Source organism: Capricornis sumatraensis, chromosome 7 (genome assembly GCF_032405125.1).
Source record: "Capricornis sumatraensis isolate serow.1 chromosome 7, serow.2, whole genome shotgun sequence".
NCBI classification, from domain to species: Eukaryota; Metazoa; Chordata; class Mammalia; order Artiodactyla; family Bovidae; genus Capricornis; species Capricornis sumatraensis.
This window is the reverse complement of record NC_091075.1, coordinates 92,931,610-92,954,393: the sequence shown is the minus strand read 5'-3', so window position 1 is coordinate 92,954,393 and position 22,784 is coordinate 92,931,610. Positions and strand designations below refer to the sequence as shown.

The following is a 22,784-nucleotide window of genomic DNA, read 5'->3' as shown; positions in this document are numbered from 1 at the left end:
AAAAAATAGTTTATCAGAAGTTGTTAGTGTTACCTTGGTAATACGTTCCCTGACTGATTAGAAAGGCTATAAAGATCCTTAATTTTGATCTTTTAAACCTGATGTAAAAAAATAAATTTTATCTTCACTAAAACCAGATTCACTCGGTTTTCACATTTGAGTGAAAAGGAACTGTGTTTTTCTAAGGTAGACTGTAATTGTTTTGTATAATAGTTCAAGCATTGCTTTATCTGCATTAAAAATATATTGAGATTTCATTAACATGACATTCAGTTATTTAAATTTGAAGTTAATGGCTTCAGTTCCACTTGCCTTGTCTATTATGAAATGTACGTGAATATTTTGAAAACATAGCTTAGATGGGAATAAACACACAGGACAGCTATTAATGCAGTGTCTGCTCTAATATGGAAAACAAGTGAGGAAGAATTAATTTGGGAGGGTAGAGGAATTAATGTATTCAACACAATTAATGCCATATTTTGGTTCCCACAGAGAGAAAAATTCCTAGTGGTTTTGAATTAAAATGGAAAAATATGAGAACCTAGGATTGGTTGGAGAAGGGAGCTATGGAATGGTGATGAAGTGTAGGAATAAAGATAGTGGAAGAATTGTGGCCATCAAGAAGTTCTTAGAAAGTGATGATGATAAAATGGTTAAAAAAATTGCCATGAGAGAAATCAAGTTACTAAAGGTGAGTAAACACATATATTGAATTGAAAAAAAAAAAAAAAGAGTTGTTTCTTGGTCAACAGTTTTAGAAAGTGCTTCTTTAATATTTGTTTTATTTCCATAAGTAAATTTAAAGTATAGATTTTTGTTTTCTCTTTTGATAATAAACAGAAGGATTACATCTGAGTATTCATTTATCCATAACATAATTTTTTATTATTTATTTGGATGCTCCAGGTCTTAGTTACTACAAGCAGGCAGGATCTTTAGTTGTGGCATGTGGGATCTAGTTCCTTGACCAGGGATCGAACCCAGGTCTCCAACACATTGGGAACCCAAAGTCTTAGTCACTGGACCACCAGAGAAGTCCCAAAACATAATTTTAAAAGTATTTGTTGCCCCTCTCTCTATCTGTCTGCTTATCTATTTACCAACAACTGTGTTGGGAGTCTTAAAGACCACCCCAGGTTTCAGTGATTAGGAGGACTCACAGCACCCAGCAAATAGTTGTACTCTTGGCTATGACTTGTTAAAGTAAAAAGATATACAGTAAAATAAGCAAAGGGAAAAGGCACATGGGGTGAATTTCAGAGGAAATCTGTCGCTTTTCTCCCAGTGGATTAACACAGGATGCACTAATTTCCTCCAGCAATGAGTTATGACACTACTTGTGATTGTCTAGTAAGGAAATTCATTAGAGACTCAGGGCCCAGAGTCTTTTTACGGGGCTTGTCATAGCAGTACTCCCTGCTTTGCTTGTACCAAAATTCCAGGCTTTTGGTAGAACTGCAGGTATTCAGCATACACCATATTGTTTGCACCATGAATCACTTTATCAGTTCTAGAAATGAAGGAACACTTCTGAAATCCAAGTACCTAGGTACAAGCCAAGGGCTTACTTCGCAAGCCAACTTTCTAAGGATAAAGATCTCAGACCTGCTATGTTAACTCCCTCCCCCGCCCCACCCCCATCAATCTAACTGGAAGTTTATCCATTTTATTTATCTTTAGAAAGAACCAGTGTTTGGCTTTGTTGGTCTTTCTTGTGTATTTCTTTTCTATTTCATTAATTTTTGTTCTTTAGCGTTTTATACCTTCTACTTATTTTGGGTGGGTTATTTTACAGTTCTTTTCTCTAATGTTTTGAGTTATATGCTTAACTTCTTTTATTTCTAGTTTTTTTTTTTTCCCTCATATATGCATTTAAGGCTGTCATTTTCCTTCTAAGAATAGCTTGTATGTGTCCTAGAAATTTTGATTAGCAGTGCAAAATATTTTCTCATTTTCCTTCATTTCCAAACTTGTGGAAATTTTCTAGGTTTTTCTCCCTTGGTTATTTAGTTTTGACACAATTGCCCTGTGATCTGAGTATGTACTATGTAAGATTCTTATTCCTTTGATAAATACCTAATATTTGTCTTTTCCATTATTTATCAATTATTCGTACATTTCTGAGCTTCCATCTGGGATCATTTTCCTTGTACTTAAATCACATCCTTTTATTTTCTTTGAAGCAGATCTGCTAGTAAGGAATGTTGTCCGTTTGTGTTTGTCTTTCAAAAAAAAGTCTTTGGGGGTGAATCTTAAGTGTCCTGAGAGGTCAGATTGCTGTCAGACATGGCCCATGGACATGAACATGAACATGGTCCTAGTAAAATGGAACTTCCAGATTATAAACAATGGAAGATAGAAGGGACACCATTAGAAACTGTCCAAGAGAAACTGGCTGCACGAGGACTAAGGGATCCATGGGGCCGCAATGAAGCTTGGAGATACATGGGTGGCTTTGCAAATAATGTTTCCTTTGTTGGAGCATTATTAAAAGGATTCAAGTGGGGATTTGCTGCATTTGTGGTAGCTGTAGGGGCTGAATATTACCTGGAGTCCCAGAAAAAAGATAAGAAACATCACTGAAGATAACACCTGGAAATATCTTTTAATGTCTTAACTTTCTTATAAAAAGATTTCTTCACTGTAGCCTACTCACCTATGTGTTTATTCCTTAAGGAATGCTAGTAAGATTTAATAAAATAAGAAAACATGAAAAAAAAAAAAAGTCTTTGCTTTCTGTTTAAGAGAGTGTTTTCACAGGACATAGAGCTCTACGTTGGCAGTTAGTTACATCTGATTTGTTCAAGATAACATTACACTGTTCTGCTGGCTTTTATTTGCATTGCTTCTATTGAAAGTTCAGACATTCCTTAGTGGGTCTTTTTTTTTTTTTTTTTCCGGATGAATCAAAGCTTTCTCTTTGACTTTGGCTTTCAACACTTTTACAATAATATGCCTAGGTGTGGGTTTCTTTATATTTATCTTGCTTGGATTTTATGGCCCTTGCATCTATAAAATAATGTCCTCTGTCACTGCTAGAAAATACTCAGCTATTACTGTTTCGGGTATTGCTATGGTCCCATTCTTTCTCTTCTCCATATAAGATTTCAGTTTCATATATGAGACCTTCCTCATATGTGTCTTATATTCTCTTGTGTTTTTCATCCTTTTGTTTTCCCTTGCTTCATTCTACAGATTTTCTTCTGACCTATCCTCTAGTTCAGTAGTTCTTTTTTAAAATTTTATTTGTTTCTGACTGTGTTGGGTCTTCGTTGCCATGTGGGCTTTTCTCTAGTGAGGCATGGGCTCTAGGGCACTCGGGTTTCAGTAGTTGTGGCATGTGGACTCAAAGAGTTGCAGCTCCCAGGCTCTAGAGCATAGGCTCAGCAGTTGTGGTACACAGGCTTAGACGCTGCGAGGCATGTGGGATCTTCCTCGATCAGGGATCGAACTCCCGTCTTCTGCATTGGTAGGCGAATCCTTTACCAATGAGCCACCAGGGAAGCCCCAGTGCAATAGTTCTGTTTCAGCTATATCTAATCTATTGGTAAACTCACCCACTGATTTCTTAAAGACATATTTTAATGTTCTAATTTTTAATTCAATCTTTTTCCCTATAATTTCCATTTTGCTGCTAAACCCTCTATTTTGCTTTCTATTTAAATCACAGGCTTTTCTAAAGTCCATGTCCAGTAAATAGATCTCCCACATGTTTATTTCCATTGTTTTTCTCTTGGTTTTTGATTGAGTCTTATCTCTTGATATGCCAGTATTAATTTCTAAGAGTTCTATAGAGTTTCTGGATGATGTTATCTTTCCCCCCCGAGAGGAGTTCTGTTTGCTTAAATGAGGCTCTTGAGAGTACCCTTAAGGTACTTGGTGGCACTAACATTCAGAAATTTTCTAGAACTTTTCTGTTCTAGAGTTTTTCTTTGGGTTCAAATCTATTGTATCACTTTTTTATGGTTTCAGTTTCCCTCAGTTTTTTGACGTTGACTTTTTATGCATAGTCACTTATATGTGATAATTCCAATATCTGAACTCATATTGCATCTGTTTTGATCAACTTTATCTTCTGATTTTTTTTTTTTTTTTACTTATAGTAACATTTCTTTGCATGTCCTGGTTATCTTTTTTTTCTCTGGATATTACATTTGAAACATTATTTTTTTTTAGGGATAATTTGAGGCTAAAGTGAAGATGTTTTCTTCCCAAGATTTTTTTTCTTCTATGTTCATGGGCTACTGTGCCAGATATCAATTTTCAGCTTCGAATCACTCCTTTTTGCTCTGCTTTGTGAAACTGGAGGGGCCCTCTGCAGACAGTTCTCCTTTTGCCAGCTTGTATGATTTTAGGCATTGTCAGTAGAGGCTTCCTTTCCTGGTGGGTCCTTTTTTTGGCGTGAAGTGAGCAGATCATTGGGGGCAGGAGAAGAAGGGGACGACCGAGGATGAGGTGGCTGGATGGCATCACTGACTCGATGCACGCGAGTCTGAGTGAACTCCGGGAGTTGGTGATGGACAGGGAGGCCTGGCATGCTGCTATTCATGGGGTCGCAGAGAGTCGGACACGACTGAGTGACTGAACTGAACTGAACTGAGCAGATCATCATATGGTGGACTTGGTAGCTTGTGTCAGCATCATTCATGGAACACCTCTGGTGCGCCTGCACTTTCTCCACTTGGCTGGCTGATGTCCTGTGGCAAATGTCTTCACCACTGGCAGTCTGTACATTCCTATGGCACCCATGCCTTCTCTAATGAAGTTGGAATCTCAGCTTTGGTCTGTTAGTAAGAAAAGCAGAGCAATAGAGGAAGAGAGAGGGGGATGGGGGATAATATGAAACAGATAGCCTGTGTTTTAATTTAATTCAGAAGTGTATTGTTCAATCTCTGCCTATTTTGAGATTTTCCAGTTATCTCTATGTTATTGATTTATAGTTTAATTCCATTTGATCTGAGAGAAGGCATTGCATGATTTCTTTGTTTCAATTTGTTAGTGTGGTCTGTGGCCCACAGAGTGGTATATCTTGGTGCATATTCCACATGAGGTTAAGAAAAAAGTTACTTCTGTTGTTGGATGAAGTAGTCTATAGATGCCAGTTCTACCCAGTTGTTGGATTGTGTTCTTGAGTTCAACTCAGGCCTTACTGATTACCTGCCTGCTTGGATCTATTTCTGTAAATGTTGACATTTCCAACTATGATAGTAGATTCATGTATTTCTGCCTTCACTTCTCAATTTTTGCATCACATAGTTTGATTCTTTCTTGTTAGGTGCATTTTGTTGTTGTTGCTCAGATGCTAAGTTGTGTCCAAGGCTTTGTGGATACATACTGTAGCGTGCCAGGATCCTCTGTCCTCCAAAATCTCCCAGAGTTTGCTCAGATTTACATCCATTGAGTTGATGATGCTATCTAACCATCTTATCCTCTGCTGCCCTCTTCTCCTTTGCCTTCAATCTTTCCCAGCATCAGGGTCTTTTCCAATGAATCAGTTCTTCGCATCAGGTAGCCAAAGTATTGGAGTTTCAGCTTCAGCATTAGTCCTTTCAATGAATATTCAGGGTTGATTTCCTTTAGGATTGACTGGTTTGATCTCTTTGCAGTCCAAGGGACTCTCAAGAGTCTTCACCACCTCAGTTCAAAATCATCAATTCTTTGGCACTCAAACTTCTTTATGGTCCAACTCTCACATCCGTACATGACTATTGGAAAAACCATAGCTTTGACTAGATGGACCTTTGTTGGAAAAATGATGTCTCTGCTTTTTAATGTGCTGTCCAGGTTTGTCATAGCTTTTCTTCCAAAGAGCAAGTGTCCTTGAGTTTCATGGCTGCGGTCACCATCTGCAGTGATTTTAGAGCCCAGGAAAATAAAATCTGTCACTGTTTCCACTTTTTCCCCTTCTATTTGCCGTGAAGTGATGGGACTGGATGCCATGATCTTAGTTTTTTGAATGTTGCGTTTCAACCAGCTTTCTCAATCTCTTCTTTCACCCTCCTCAACAGGCTTTTTAGTTCGTCATCACTTTCTACCTTAAAGTGGTATCATCTGCATATCTGAGGTTATTGATATTTTCCCAGAAATCTTGATTCTAGCTTGTGATTTGTTCAGCCTGGCATTTTAGGTGATGTCTCTGCATATAAGTTAAATAAGCAGGGTGACAGTATACAGCCTCCTTGTACTCCTTTCCCAATTTTGAACCAGTCAGATATTCTGTGTCTGGTTTTAACTGTTCTTCTTGACCCTAAATGATGATGCTGTCAAAGTCCTGAATTCAATATGTAAGCAAAATTGGAAAACTCAGCAGTGGCCACAGAACTGGAAAAGTTGAGTTTTCATTCTAATCCCAAAGAAGGGCAATGCCAAAGAATGTACAAACTACTGTACAGTTTTGCTTATTTCACATGCTAGTAAGATTGTGTTCAAAATCCTTCAAGCTAGGCTTTAGCAGTACATGACCTGAGAACTTATAGTTTACAAGATAGTTTCAAAGAGGCAGAGGAACCAGAGATCATATTGCTAGCATTCTTTGGATCATGGAGAAAGCAAGGGAATTCCAGAAAAACATCTACGTCTGCATCATTGACTATGCTAAAGCATTTGACTCTGTGGATTATAAACAGTGACAAATTCTTACAGAGATGATAGTACCAGACCACCTTACCTGTCTCCTGAGAAACCTGTAAGTGGGTCAAGAAGCAACAGTTAGAACCAAACACAGAACAACTGACTGTTTCAAAATTGGGAAAGGAGCACACAAGGCTATCTATTGTCACCCTGCTTATTTAGCTTATATGCAGAGTATATCATGTGAAATGCCAGGCTGAAATAAAGATTGCTGGGAGAAATATCAACAACCTCAGATATGCAAGGAATACCACTCTAATGGCAGAAAGTGAAGAGGAACTAAAAAGCCTGTTGAGGAGGGTGGAAGAGGGGATTGAAAAAGCTGTTTTGAAACTCAGCATTCAAAAAATTAAGATCATGGCATCTGGTCCTATCACTTCATGGCAAATAGAAGGGGAAAAAATAGGAACAGTGACAGATTTTGTTTTCCTGAGCTCCAAAATCACTGTGGACGGTGACTGCAGCCATGAAATTCAAGGACGTTGCTTCTTGGAAGGAAAGTATAAAAATGTTAATTGCTCAGTCGTGTATGACTTTTTGCTACTCCAGGGACCTGTCACCCACCAGGCTCCTCTGTCCATGGAATTCTCCAGGCAACAATACTAGAGTGGGGTGCCATTCCCTTGTCCAGGGGATCTTTCCCACCCAGGGATCGAACCTGGGACTCCTGTGTTCACAGGAAGACTCCTTACCATCTGAGACAAACCTAGACAACATATTAAAAAGCAGAGACATCATTTTTCTGACAAATGTCAGTATAGTCAAAGAACCACAGCCTTATCTAACTCAATGAAACTAAGCCATGTCGTGTAGGGCCACCCAAGACAGACAGGTCATGGTGGAGAGTTCTGACAAAACACGGTCCACTGGAGAAGGGAATGGCAAACCACTTCAGTATTCTTGCCTTGAGAACCCCATGAACAGTATGAAGAGGCAAAAATATAGGACACTGAAAGAAACTCCCCAGGTCGGTAGGTGCCCAATATGCTACTGGAGATCAGTGGAGAAATAACTCCAGAAAGAATGAAGAGATGGCGCCAAAGCAAAAACAACACCCAGTTGTGGATATGACTGGTGATGGAAGTAAAGTTCAATGCTGTAAAGAGCAATATTGCATAGGAACCTGGAATGTCAGGTCCATGAATCAAGGCGAATTGAAAGTGGTCAAACAGGAGATGGCAAGATTGAACATCGACATTTTAGAAATCAGCAAACTAAAATGGACTGGAATGGGTGAATTTAACTCAGATGACCACTATATCTACTATTATGGGCAAGAATCCCTTAGAAGAAATGGAGTAGCCATCATAGTCAACAAAAGAGTCCAAATGCAGTACTTGGATGCAATCTCAAAAATGACAGAATGATCTCTGTTCCTTTCCAAGGCAAACCATTCAATATCACAGTAATCCAAGTCTATGCCCTAACCAGTAATGCTGAGGAAGCTGAATTTGAATGGTTCTGTGAAGACCTATAAGACTTTCTAGAACTAACACCCCAAAAGATGTCCTTTTCATTATAGGGGACTGGAATGCAAAAGTAGGAAGTCAGGAAACACCTGGAATAATAGGCAAATTTGGCCTTAGAGTACCGAATGAAGCAGGGCAAAGGCTAATAGAGTTTTGCCAAGAGAACGCACTGGTCATAACAAACACCCTCTTCCAACAACACAAGAGAAGACTTTACACATGGACATCACCAGATGGTCAATACCGAAATCAGATCGATTATATTCTTTGCAGCCAAAGATGGAGAAGCTCTATACAGTCAGCAAAAACAAGACTGGGAGCTGACTGTGGCTCAGATCATGAACTCTTTATTGCCAAATTCACACTTAAGAAAGTAGGGAAAACCACTAGAACATTCAAGTATGACCTAAATCAAATCCCTTATGATTATACAGTAGAAGTGTGAATAGATTCAAGGGATTAGATCTGATAGACAGAGTGCCTAAAGAACTATGCACGGAAGTTCGTGACATTGTACAGGAGGCAGTGATCAAGACAATCCCCAAGAAAAAGAAATGCAAAAAGGCAAAATGGCAGTCTGAGGAAGCCTTACAAATAGCTATGAAAAGAAGAGAAGCAAAAGGCAAAGGAGAAAAGGAAAGATATACCCATTTGAATGCAGAGTTCAAAAGAATAGCAAGGAGAGATAAAGCCTTCCTCAGTGATCAATGCAAAGAAACAGAGGAAAACAATAGAATTGGAAAGACTGAGATCTCAAGAAAATTAAAGATACCAAGAGAACATTTCATGCAAAGATGGGCACAATAAAGGACAGAAATTGTATGGATCTAACAGAAGCAGAAGATATTAAGAAGAGGTGGCAGGAATACACAGAACTATACAAAAAAGATCTTCATGATCCAGATAATCACGATGGTGGTATCGCTCACCTAGAGCCAGACATCCTGGAATGTGAAGTCAAGTGGGCCTTAGGAAGCATCATTACAAACAAAGCTAGTGGAGATGATGGAATTCCAGTTGAACTACTTCAAATCCTGAAAGATGATGCTGTGAAAGTGCTGCACTCAATATGCCAGCAAATTTGGAAAACTCAGCAGTGGCCACAGGACTGGAAAAGGTCCATTTTCATTCCAATCCCAAAGAAAGGCAATGCCAAAGAATGCTCAAACTACCACACAGTTGCACTCATCTCACACGCTAGTAAAGTAATTCTCAAAATTCTCCAAGCCAGGCTTCAGCAATGTGTGAACCGTGAACTTCCAGGTGTTCAAGCTGGAATTAGAAAAGGGAAAGGAACTAGAGATCGAATTGCCAACATCTGCTGGATCATGGCAAAAGCAAGAGAGTTCCAGAAAAACATCTACTTCTGCTTTGTTGATTATGGCAAAGCCTTTCACTGTGTTGACCACAACAATCTGTGTAAAATTCTTCAAGAGATGGGAATACCAGACAACCTGACCTGCATCCTGAGAAATTTGTATGCAGGTCAAGAAGCAACAGTTAGAACTGGACGTGGAACAACAGACTGGTTCCAAATCAGGAAAGGAGTACATCAAGGCTGTATATTATCACCATGCTTATTTAACTTCTATGCAGAATACATCATGTGAAATACCAGGCAGGATGAAGCACAAGCTGGAATCAAGATTGCTGGGAGAAATATCAGTAACTTAGATATGCAGATGATACCACCCTTATGGTGGAAAGTGAAGAACTAAAGAACCTCTTTAAAGAGGAGAGTGAAAAAGTTGCCTTAAAACTCAACATTGAGAAAACAAGGATTATGGCATCTGGTTCCATCACTTCATGGCATTTAGATGGGGAAACAATGGAACCAGTGAGAGACTTTATTTTTTTGGGCTCCAAATCACTGCAGATGGTGACTGCAGTCATGAAATTAAAAGATGCTTGCTTGTTGGAAGGAAAGTTATGACCAACTTAGCATATTAAAAAGCAGAGACATTACTTTGCCTACAAAGGTCCATCTAGTCAAAGCTATGGTTTTTCCAGTAGTCATGTATGGATGTGAGAGTTGGACTATAAAGAAAGCTGAGCACCGAAAAATGGATGCTTTTGAACTGTGGTGTTGGAGAAGACTCTTGAGAGTCCCTTGGACTGCAGGGAGATCCAACCAGTCCATCCTAAAGGAAATCAGTCCTGAATATTCATTGGAAGGACTGATGCTGAAGCTGAAGCTCCCATGCTTTGGCCACCTGATGCAAAGAGCGGACTCATTTGAAAAGACCATGATGCTGGGAAAGATAGAAGGTGGGAGGAGAAGGGGACGACAGAGGCTGAGATGGTTGGATGGCATCACCAACTCAATGGACGTGAGTTTGAGTAAACTCTGGGAGTTGGTGATGGACAGGGAGGACTGGTGTGCTGCAGTCCATGGCGTCACAGAGTCAGACACAACCGAGTGACTGATCTGAACTGATGTTTTCTCCATTAATAATGCATGGATGTGAGAGCTGGATCATACAGAATGCTGAGTGCTAAAGAATTGATGCTTTCTAACTGTGGTCCTGGAGAAGACTCTTGAGAGTCCCTTTGACTACAAGAATATCAAACCAATAAATTATAAAGGAAATCAACCCTAAATATTCATTGGAAGGACTCATGCTGAAGCTGATGGTCTAATACTTTGGCCACATGATGAGAACTGACTCATTGGAAAAGACCCTGATGGTGGGAAAGATTGAGGGCAGGAGGAGTAGGGGGCAACAGAGGTTGAGATGGTTGATTGGCATCACTGGCTCAATGGACATTAGTATGAGCAAAATCCAGGAAGTAATGGAGGACAGAGGAGCCTGATGTGCTACAGTCTATGGGATCACAAAGAGTTGGATACGACTCAGTGACTAAACAACAACAAATAGTTGATTTAAAATGTTCTGTTAGTTTCTGGTGTACAGCAAAGTGAATCAGTTACACATATACATACAATCATTTTTAAAAAATATTATTTTTCCATATTACATTACAGAGTGTCCTTCTCTTTTCTTATTGTATCTCTGAATAGATTCTGAATTCGTTCCTTTTTGATTGTTTCTTATCTTGCAACAAAGTGAGACCCTTCTGGACCAGCTATCTGAAGGACGTTCATTTTCAGGAGAAGCTGTGGTCTTGTTCCAGGCTAGCAGGAATCCACCCTGGTTCACAGTGATATTCCTAACAACAGAAGCCCGAGTGTGGGATTTATTTACATTCTCCTTAATTTCTCTGAAACTTGTAATTGCAGATTTGTTCATAATGAATTGTTTTGCCTTCCACTTGGTTTCACTGACAGACTGCTTCCAGCAAATGAGTTTCTATGGGATTGTTCACCCCTCCTCTCTTGTTTCCTGGTACCATTCAGTTCTTAGGATGCTTTCACTGACAGTCTGTGAACCCTGTTCTCATTATATCAAAGAAGGGTATTTTTCTGGTTTTGTTTTTCTTTTCAGGGTATGTCATCAGCTTTGGAAAACTCTGCTCTGCTAGCTTTATAACCACAGATAATCTTATGGTATATCCCTAGACTCCTGTTTGACCTTGATGGTGCCACCTCATTTGTTGGGGGTCGGGTTCCTCAGTTCAGTTCAGTCGCTCAGTCGTGTCCGACTCTCTGCAACCCCATGAATCGCAGCACCCCAGGCCTCCCTGTCCATCACCAACTCCCGGAGTTCACCCAGATTCATGTCCATCGAGTCAGTGATGCCATCCAGCCATCTCATCTTCTGTCGTCCCCTTCTCCTCCTGCCCCCAATCCCTCCCAGCATCAAAATCTTTTCCAGTGAGTCAACTCTTTGCATGAGGTGGACAAAGTACTGGAGTCCTAGATCCTTCTTAATTTCATCAAAGATGAAGCTACCCTTCTTTTTCTCATTGGCTTTATTGTGTTCTCTGAGAGGAGAATGGAGCAGTAAGGTCTTTTAACATATTTTTAAAGCCAGGATATAGTTTCACAATTTATACTGTTTATGCATTTTATTTAGATGTTTTCCTTGTGCTGAGATCTATTTTATGCTGTGACTATTACTAATAATTGGGTCCTCTAAAAAATTATTTTTCACTTTTTTTTTTGATAGCAACTAAGGCATGAAAATCTGGTGAATTTGTTGGAAGTATGTAAGAAAAAAAAGCGATGGTACCTAGTCTTTGAATTTGTTGACCATACGGTTCTTGATGACTTGGAGCTCTCTCCAGATGGACTAGACTACCAACTAGTTCAAAAGTATTTGTTTCAGGTTATCAGTGGGATTGGATTTTGTCACAGTCACAATGTAAGTATTCAGTTTAAATAATTATTTATAAAGTTGAAAAGTTGGGAGCATATACAGTGAATACCCATATACCTATTGCTGAATTCTATACTTGCTAACATTTTGTTATATTTGTTTTATGAAATATTTATTCATCTTTTCTTCCATTTGTCTATTTATTAATCTGCCTGATTTATTTATGCATTATTTGAAAGTAAGTTAGAGACATCAACTTCAACTCTATATACTCGAGCTATGCATGTTATTAACTAGCCTTTACTGTGGACATCTGGGATATAATAGAAGTTAGTAGCTTTAGCCTATGCAAAATGCTCAGCAGTGTCAGTTTCTGGTCCTCCGAGAGTTTACAATAAACATATTTTCAAAATTTTCAAAATAAAATTTACTTGTATTAGAGAATTAGACCTAATTGAACTGTGGTGTTGGAGAAGACTTTTGAGAGTCCCTTGGACTTGCAAGGAGATACAACCAGTCCATTCTAAAGGAGATCAGTCCTGGGTGTTCTTTGGAAGGACTGATGCTAAAGCTGAAACTCCAATACTTTGGCCATCTCATGTGAAAAGTTGACTCATTGGAAAAGACTCTGATGCTGGGAGGGATTTGGGACAGGAGGAGAAGGGGACGATGGAGGATGAGATGGCTGGATGGCATCACCGACTCGATGGACATGAGTTTGGGTGAACTCCAGGAGTTGGTGATGGACAGGGAGGCCTGGCGTGCTGCGATTCATGGGGTCACAAAGAGTCGGACACGACTGAGCGACTGAACTGAACTGAACTGACTGAGAATTCGTACTATTGTTTCCCAGTGTCCTGTTTTCTCTTTCCATAGTCTCTCTTTTATAACCAACTGACCTTTTTTACATTTATAATTTTTACAAATGTAAAAATTTTTATTTTTTGCCTCTTTACATTTATAATTGCTTGATGTATGCCTCCACCTGGGTGCTCAGAAATCCACCTAAAAACACATATTGCTGAAACTAAACTGCTAATTATTAACCAAAATTAACCTTCTCTAGACTTTTCTATTTTTGCTAATGGATCCACCATTCCTTTAGATTCCCAAGTTTAAGGAAAGTATCTGAGATTGCTTCCTAAATTCTGTTAATTTAGAATACTTCTCCACTCCACCTCCTCCTTTCCATTCCCTTGAGCACCAGACTAGTGCTGGCCCTTTGTTTTTGTTGTTCAGTTGTTAAGTCATGTCCAAGTCTTTGAAACCCCACAGACTGCAGCATACCAGGCTTCCCTGTCCTTCACTATCTCCTGGAATTTGCTCAGACTCATGTCCATTGAGTTGGTGATGCTGTCCAACCATGTCATCCTCTGTCATCCCCTTCTCCTCACACCCTCAATCTGTCACCTCCTATTTGTCCCACTGCTCTTCTTCCCACTTCTAGTCACCCTCTTTGCTTTATCTTGTTTATGGCCTTCTTTAAATGTTCAATATCTTCTTTAAACACCATATGGGTCATGTCATGGGTTCCCATGGGTTCCTATCACCTTGACATGAACTCAGACTTCCCAGGCTGGCAGTTGAGGCATAACCTATTAAGTAACCTCTACTCCAGGAAAAACATTTCCTTAGTGGCTACTGGTCTACTCTCATTCTCACTCTTTTGCTCTTTTTGTCCCCTTCACTTGGATTGCCCTTTCATTTCTATATTTATCTAGGTCACACTAGTATTAAAGACCTGTCTTAGAGCCCACCTTTTTCCTCAAAAATTTTCCCTGACCACTGCAGTCTTCAGTGATAGCTTTACTGTCTTAGTCTTGAGAGCAATTATCAGAGCAATTGATTGGAAATTCACTGAAGGCAAAAGAAGAAGGGGCTGGCAGAGGATGAGATAGTTAGATACCATCACCAATTCAATGGACATGAATTTGAGTGAACTCCAGGAGATAGTGGAGGACACAGGAACCTGGTATGCCACAGTCTTTGGGGTCACAAAGAGTTGGACATGCCTTAGTGACTGAACAGCAACAGCTACATATATTTCATCCAATATCATTATTCATTTAAATAAAATTTAATTGTTTAAATAAAATTTCAAGCATAAGTGTTCTTTTTTCCCCAGCTAGGTCTCAGGTTCTTTAAACTCAGGAACAACTTTATCTGCTTCTATCTGTCTTCATTATAGGAACAAAACCAGTGCCCTGCACGTAACAAGTGCTAAAAAAAAGTTAATTTGCTTAACTTGATGTGCCGATCAATATATGTCATACTCTGCTTTTTATATCATAGATTATACACAGAGATATTAAGCCAGAGAACATATTAGTCTCCCAGTCTGGCGTTGTCAAGCTATGTGATTTTGGATTTGCACGGACACTGGCAGCTCCTGGGGAGGTGTATACTGATTATGTGGCAACACGATGGTATAGAGCTCCAGAGCTGTTGGTTGGTGATGTCAAGTATGGCAAGTAAGATGTTGTTAGCAAGGTGGGGGTGCAGAGGGCAGACTTGACTCTCTTTTTTTCATAAAGTGGAATATGTTTTCAATATAATGACAATCCCTCTAATTGGGCTTCCTTGGTAGCTCAGCAGTAAAGAATCTGCCTGTCAGTGTAGGAACCACGAGTTTGATACCTTGGTTTCAGAAGATCCTCTGGAGAAGGAAACGACACCCCACTCCAATACTCTTGCCTGGGAAATCCCATGGACAGAGGAACCTGGTGGCTACAGTCCTTGGGGTTTCAAAAAGAGTCAGACACGACTTAGTGACTCAATACTCGCCCTCTGCGATGGCCCACACCCTTGTCTGTGGAGTGTGTTTCTGTCTAAATAGATCCTACTTCTTACGTTAAGAAAAAAAAAAAAATCCCTCTAATACTGAAAGGAAGTTTTCAGTTTAGAAAACTTTAGAAAGTGATTTGTAATCATTTTTGTGTTTCCCCTTTAAACATTCTTGTGAAATGGGTTGGTATGAGTATGATTATTTTAGAGGTAGAGAAATCCAGATGAGTAAGTGGTCTGTTTTTAACAGTAAGTTAGAAATAGATATATTTATCACTTGTAAAGAGAGGTAACATTGATTAGGTAAGTCTGACACTTGCATTGAGGCTGAGCTGAGTGGGCAAGGGTGGGGGTAGAAATGGAATTAAGTGAACCATTTTAAAAATACAAATCATCTTCATAAATGAATTCTTCAAAGAAGAAGGGATTGCAGGTTTTACCAGTTTCAATAGAAATTGTTCTAAAATATTTTCTATAATTTCTCTGTTTTTAGAGCATATATAATTTAATATTTTCTTGATTACTCTGAGCTCTCATTTACTGCCATGCTGTAATTTCTGCCAGCTATGGCCTTAAGCAATTTCAAGGTAGTTGTTCCTATGGTAATGATGCCAGAATATTCTAAGTTCTTGTGACCAATTTTTAAGAGAGTTTTTCTGTTTTCTCAGTATTAGCTTTCTGTTCTCCTTGTTGTTCGTTTCCCCAGTAACCATCTTGTTCTGGTATGCTGTTTTCAGTGTCTAGTTGGATAGACTGATGAACCTTGTTCAAATTATGTGTAAACAAAAATGAGTAGCCTCTGAAAACAAACCTGGAAGGCTTATTTCCAGAATAAAGTATACTTAACAAGCATTTTGACTCTTTGGAAGCCTTGTGTCACATGCTTGAAGTTTCCTGAAATCTGATTTATGTATTATTGGAAGTAAATACTTAAAGTTTATAGAAAAAAAAAACTTGAGCATAATTTAAGGCTTACTATTACTTTTATTGATACCAAGAATACAAAAATAGTAATATGCAAACGACAGAGGATGAGATGGTTAGATGGCATCGCCAACTCAATGAACATGAGTTTGAGTAAACTCTGGGAGATAGTGAAGAACGAAAGCCTGGTGCACTGCAGTCCATGAGGTGGCAAAGAGACATGACTTAGTGATTGAGCAACAACAGCAACAATATACAAAACAGATTCAGTCATAGTAAACATATTAGGTGTTGGTGATGGACAGGGAAGCCTGAAGTGCTGCAGTGTGTGGGATCGCAAAGAGTCCAACATGACTGAGCAACTGAACTGAACTGAAACATATTAGGATCCCGGATTTTACATCACATTCCTTTTCTTTCAGGGCTGTTGATGTGTGGGCCATTGGCTGTCTGGTAACTGAAATGCTCATGGGGGAGCCCCTCTTTCCTGGAGATTCTGATATTGATCAGTTATATCATATTATGGTGTGTTTAGGTAAGATTATGCATCTGTATTTTAAATTTTAGTTATTTTTTCCTATGTGGTTTTGTTTGTATTGATTTTGCAAGTTGTTGGTTCACTAAAGATGATGCGTGTTTTGAATGAATATAGGGAGCAAATAGGAGAGCATCTCTCTCTCTCTCTCTCTCTCTCTATATATATATATAGATGTATATATTCATACATTCATTCACTCATCCTCTGCCTGGCTTTTGTCTATCTGACATATGATCCTAATAATGCTTTTATGTGTCCTCCTGCCCAGCTCCCCTCTAAAGAACAGAGCAGACACTGGACATTTTTCTGCACTTTTGCATTCAGTAAGTCACACGTAGAGAGAATACAAATGATCATATTATCTTTGGGTCAGCAAGCATTTGGTATAATATGACTATTACCTCATTCTCATCTTTACATTGAGTGGCATAGGGACTTCCAAGGTAATTTAATCTTGCCTCAGTTAGGACTTTTGCTGTTTGGACAGAATTTCAAAGCAACATTATCAAAGTCTTCTCATATTTGTTGAAATGTCAACTTTCTGTTGGGTGAAGAAGTTTGGAAAGTGGAAATTATGGGAAATATCTTGAGGATTAAATGTTTAGGTTAGAAATTCCATAAACAACACAGTGGTTTCTTACAGCAGAATTTTCATATGTATATTTTATATTCAGTCAGTCAGTTCAGTCACTCAGTCGTGTCCAACTCTTTGTGACCCCATGGACTGCAGCACACCAACTTTCCTATCCATTGCCAACTCCCGGAGCTTACTCAAACTCATGTCCATTGCGTCAGTGATACCATCCAACCGTCTCATCCTCTGTCATCCCCTTCTCCTCCCACCTTCAATCTTTCCCAACATCAGGGTCTTTTCTAGTGAATCAGTTCTTCTCATCAAGTGGCCAAAACATTGGAGTTTCAGCTTCAGCATCAGTCCTTTCAATGAATATTCAGGACTGATTTCCTTTAGGATAGGTTGATTGGATCTCCTTGCAGTCCAAGGGACTCTCAAGAGTCTTCTCCAACACCACAGTTCAAAAGCATCAATTCTTCCATGCTCAGCTTTCTTTATAGTTCAACTCTCATATCCATACATGACTACTGGAAAAACCATAGCTTTGACTAGATGGACCTTTGTTGGCAAAGTAATGTCTCTGCTTTTTAATATGCTGTCTAGGTTGGTCATAGCTTTTCTTCCAAGGAGTAAGTGTTTTTTAAATTTCATGGCTGCAGTCACCATCTGCAGGGATTTTGGAGCCTCCCAAAAGAAAGTCTCTCATCTCTTACTGTTTCCATGGTTTCTGCATCTGTTTGCCATGATGTGATGGGATCAAATGCCATGATCTTAGTTTTCTGAATGTTGAGTTTTAAGCCAACTTTTTCACTCTCCTCTTTCAAGAGGCTCTTTAGTTCTTCTTCGCTTTCTGCCATAAGGGTGGTATCTTTTGTGTATCTGAGGTTACTGATATTTCTCCCAGCAATCTTGATTCCAGCTTGTGCTTCATCCAGCCTGGTATTTCGCATGATGTACTCTGCATAGAAGTTAAATAAGCAGGGTGACAATATACAGCCTTGACATACTCCTTTCCTGATTTGGAGCCAGTCTGTTGTTCCATGTCCAGTTCTAACTGTTGCTTCTTGACCTGCATACAGATTTCTCAGGATGCAGGTCAGGTGGTCTGGTATTCCCTAGAATTTTCCATAGTTTGTTGTGATCCACACAGTCAAAGGCTTAGGCGTAGTCAATAATGCAGAAGTAGATGTTTTTCTGGAACTCTCTTGGTTTTTCAATGATCCAATGGTTGTTGGCAATTTGATCTCTGGTTCCTCTGCCTTTTCTAAATCCAGCTTGAACATCTGGAAGTTCACTTACTGTTGAAATCTGGCTTGGAGAATTTTGAGCATTACTTTGCTAGGGTGTGAGATGAGTGCAGTTGTGGGTAGTTTGAGCATTCTTTGGGATTGGAATGAAAACTGACCCCTTCCAGTCCTGTGGCCACTGCTGAGTTTTCCAAATTTGCTGGCATATTGAGTGTAGCACTTTTACAGCATCATCTTTTAGGATTTGAAATAGCTCAACTGGAATTCCATCACCTCCACTAGCTTTGTTCGTAGTGATGCTTCCTAAAGCCCACTTGACTGCATTCCAGTATGTCTGGCTCTAGGTGATTGATCAACCATCGTGGTTATCTGGGTATTTTATATTAGGTTAGATATTAAAATTGAAAGTGGTTAAATCAGGCAAAAATCACTTGGGTAAAAATCAAATTCTTAAAGAGTGGAAGTTATTTATTTAGATTAGATTCTGACCATACAACTATTAGTATTTTCACTTTGGGTCAGCATTTTGTGCTTTGTTGTTGGAAATAAAGTATTTTTTTATACAATTATAAGAAATTATACAATGTTCTTTACCTGTCCTTTTCCTAAGCTCCACCCTCATGTCTTCAAGTTTCTACACAGTGGTGTGGGAACTTTTTGAATGAGTATGTTGAGATATGAATGTCAATTTCCTTTGAGTTGACTTTGTGTCAAAACCACCATAATGACTGCCAGGCACCACCACAATAAGAGCACTGTCTTTGGTTGCTTTTGCATGCTGAGAGAGTCCCCACTTTACATACTGAGTTCCTCTCAACTCTACTCCTCACCGCCTGTCCTGTGATGCATAATGACAGAGATGTGTGCCATTCTCACTGCCAGGGAATCTAATTCCAAGACATCAGGAGCTGTTTTATAAAAATCCTGTGTTTGCTGGAGTGAGGTTGCCTGAAATCAAAGAAACGGTACCTCTTGAAAGACGCTATCCCAGACTCTCTGAAGTTGTGATTGATTTAGCAAAGGTAATCAATACTTTTTTTTTTTTTTTTTTTGCTCTTTCTGACAGGGAATTTATATTATGGGGATTTGATTTTTTCTTTTTCTTTTCTGATCTACTTGATCTTTTCGGTCAACAGTTTCCTCTGACAACTTAAATTTTTGTACATTAAGAAAGGAGAAAGGGGGCGGCAGAGGATGAGATGGTTAGACAGCATCACTGACTCAATGGACAGGAATTTGAGCTAATGCGGGGAGACATTGGAGGACAGGAGAGCCTGGTGTGCTGCAGTTCATGGGGACACAAAGAGTTGGATACAACTTAGCCGCTGAACAACAACAACAACATTAAGAAAGAGTTTAATTTGGTGGGAACAGAGATGGAGGAATGTCAGAGATAAAGGCCTGAAAATTTTGCTTGTTTTTTTAAAAAAATCATTTTGTATTATCTAGTGTGTTTTAAGTGTGAAAACAGTCCCATAATGATGTGTTTTTAATGTTTAACATTTAAAATGTAGGCCTTGTATAAGTGGAAAAGAGAAGAAAATAGGATAAGAAAATAAAAAGACAAGTAGAGAAGTATTAAAGTCTAGGGCTTTAATTTAAAGTATTAAGGTCTACAGATCATGTTCTGTAGTATATTGTTAAAAAGCGGTTTTGTTCAACCACTAGATTCACTGAAGCTAATTTTTACATGATCATCACCTTTGCCTTGTATTTAATTGAGGAAGATATTAGGGACATTCTCACTGGATCAAATTGTTTTTAAAAGTGGACCTTTTCTGGAATTGAGCTGCATAAGTTGCTTGTAAGAATTGAATCACCAGTCTATGTCTGACGCAGGATACAGCATGCTTGGGGCTGGTGCATGGGGATGACCCACAGAGATGTTATGGGGAGGGAGGTGGGAGGGGGGTTCATGTTTGGGAACACATGTAAGAATTAAAGATTTTTAAATTAAATTAAAAAAAAAAAAGTGGACCTTTTGAAAGTATTAGTTCAAAAAAAATTTCATTAGTTAGGATTGTCCTAAAGTGTTGTTTTTTTGGGGGGGTGGTCCACGCCATGTGGCATGTGAGATCTTGGATCTTGGTTCCCTGACCAGAAATCAAACCCAAACCCATGCCCTTTGCTGTGAAAGCACAAAGTCTTAACGCATTGGACGACCAGGGAGGTTCCTGTCCTAAAGTCGATAAAATAAATATCTCTAAAAAAGCAGGGTCACTAAGATATTTTTTGCTTTTTTACTTCTTTAAATAAACTAACTCATTTTAAAAAAGCTTAGTAAGCTTATGAATAGTTATAACAAGTTCTTAGAAAAATACATTGTTACTTTTCTACATAATGTAACAGATCCAAATATTCTTTATTTAGACTAGCTTTATGATCTGTCTGTAAAGAGATTTAAAAGGAATAAAGGTAAAATGATTGTCCAGCTTATGCCCCTTATGGTAGAATCATATGACTTTTTGAACATTTTATTATAGGAAATCTTAAACATAGAAAAGGAAGTAGAAAAAATAGTGGTGTCACGAACCCCCATAAGCTGGTCATTAGCTACAATGGTTAGAAATCTTTGGAAAATATTTCATCTGTCCTTTCCACACACTTAGGAATTTTATTTTCCTCATCAGTTTTTTACTGTGCGGCCTGGGGATCTTATTTCCTTGGCTAAGAGTTGAACCTGTGCCCCCTTAGTGGAACCACAGAGCCTTAAGCACTGGACCACTAGGGAATTCCCTCAGCAACATTTTTTTTGGAGTATTTTGAAGCAAATTGCAGATATTATGGTATTTCACTTATAAATACCTTAATTATTTGTATAATTTTCTTGTTCATGTAAAGCTACTTATTGAGTCCCTTCTATTTTTACTAGCTGTGAGTGGTAACACTGGGACAGAACAAGATATAATAAAATGTATATGAAAATGAAAGAACAAGATAAAATGAAATCATCTATGTCAAGTGTCTAGCACAATAATAAGCGCAGAGTAGTTCCCTTCCCTTCCATTCTGCAAATACTGCAAATTTTAAAAATTCTCAAAAATTTCATAATGTAAAATGTCTAATCACTGCTCAAAGTTTCATTAATTTTCTCATAATTCCTTTTTATGGTTTGAATTAGGATCCACATGAAGTCTAGAGATCACAATCAGTTGATATGTCTCTTTAAGACAATTTACAAGCTCCTCTTCACCTCTTTGTTTTTTATTTAAACCTTGCCATTTATCTGTTAAAGAAAATAGGTTGTGTGTCCCATAGAATTTTTCACATAGTATTATTTAATATGTTCTTCCATTTCCCATATTTTGTATAAACTCATAGTAGAGCTAGAGCTTGATTGGAGTTAGGTTGAATTTTTGGCAAGAATAGTTCATAAGAGGTTTATATATTCAGAGACACTGAATGTCTGGTGGTCTTTCTTTTTGTGATATTAGCAGTCATTGGTGGTCACTGTCTAGATTTGTGCTTTATTCCTTATCACTTATTATAGATGTTTAAAATTAATTGACTCTGAAGAAGAATTTTCTATGTTTACACATGTAAATGTAGGCAGTTTTTCTTTGATATGAACTATATATACTGAACTGATATATATTCCTTGGTTTCCCAGAAATGCTTACATATTGACCCAGACAAAAGGCCCTTCTGTGCTGAGCTCCTGCACCATGATTTCTTCCATATGGATGGATTTGCTGAGAGGTATGGTACTATGTGTTCTATGTCACATCAACCTAGAGTAAAAGTAAGGCTGCCATAGCAGTACCTAACAGTAACAAACAGTATTTCTGTACCCACCTATTCTAACAGGATCTCAAATGTTTACCACCCGACCTCCATTCACCCTTAGCAACAACACATTCCTAGGAGTGGTTCCCTGTATTTGCTAAGTTAGGGCCCTTGGTTTTCACAAAGCAGTCCCTTCATGCCATTCTTTCTGTCCCTGTGATGACCTCTGTCACTCAGGGGTCACTGATTTCTGGTCTTGCTATCAGCTGTGCGATGCTATTATCTTGGGTCCCGATGTATTTGCAAAGGTGTCATCTCCTGTTGCTGCTGAACTTACACCACACCCAGTCCTATGACACTGCTGACTCTGTGAATGCACATGGAGACCCTGATGTGCCAAACCTGTGGGTGCCAGAGTAGCTGGCATGGTCTCCTGTGCTGCTCCAGCTGCGGGCATCAGTACAGCTGACAAAACAAAAAATAGGGAGATAAGTGGCAATGCATTGCTTTATGTTTTTGCCAATCTATTTATTATTTAACTTAGTAAAAGATAACTGGATCCTCATATTTGCTTCCACATTCGATTTCTTATGATATGTTGTTTTGGTTGAAATACACAGAGAAATTGTGGCCTCACATACATATGTGGTTGGAAAATGAAAGAGAATT

General features: G+C 38.8%; 2 protein-coding genes across 2 annotated transcripts in view; both read left to right on the top strand.

The window, feature by feature from the left end:
- The first annotated feature begins 526 nt into the window (after window positions 1-526).
- CDKL2 (cyclin dependent kinase like 2) overlaps window positions 527-22,784 on the top strand; it is a 38,828-nt gene continuing 16,570 nt past the window's right edge. Inside the window, exons 1-6 of the mRNA XM_068975272.1 lie at window positions 527-694; window positions 12,173-12,367; window positions 14,615-14,793; window positions 16,453-16,565; window positions 19,272-19,411; window positions 22,000-22,088. Of these exons, the coding sequence (XP_068831373.1) occupies window positions 527-694; window positions 12,173-12,367; window positions 14,615-14,793; window positions 16,453-16,565; window positions 19,272-19,411; window positions 22,000-22,088 (884 nt within the window). The remainder of the gene's footprint in view (window positions 695-12,172; window positions 12,368-14,614; window positions 14,794-16,452; window positions 16,566-19,271; window positions 19,412-21,999; window positions 22,089-22,784) is intronic.
- On the top strand, window positions 2,252-2,690 carry LOC138082385 (NADH dehydrogenase [ubiquinone] 1 beta subcomplex subunit 3). The gene has a single exon (XM_068975672.1). The coding sequence runs from the start codon at window positions 2,290-2,292 to the stop codon at window positions 2,584-2,586; it is 297 nt and encodes a 98-aa protein (XP_068831773.1). The 5' UTR covers window positions 2,252-2,289; the 3' UTR covers window positions 2,587-2,690.

Bases quoted from the DNA above. Each gene is read 5' to 3' on its own strand.
- LOC138082385 (XM_068975672.1), top strand. From the start codon at position 2,290: ATGGCCCATGGACATGAACATGAACATGGTCCTAGTAAAATGGAACTT.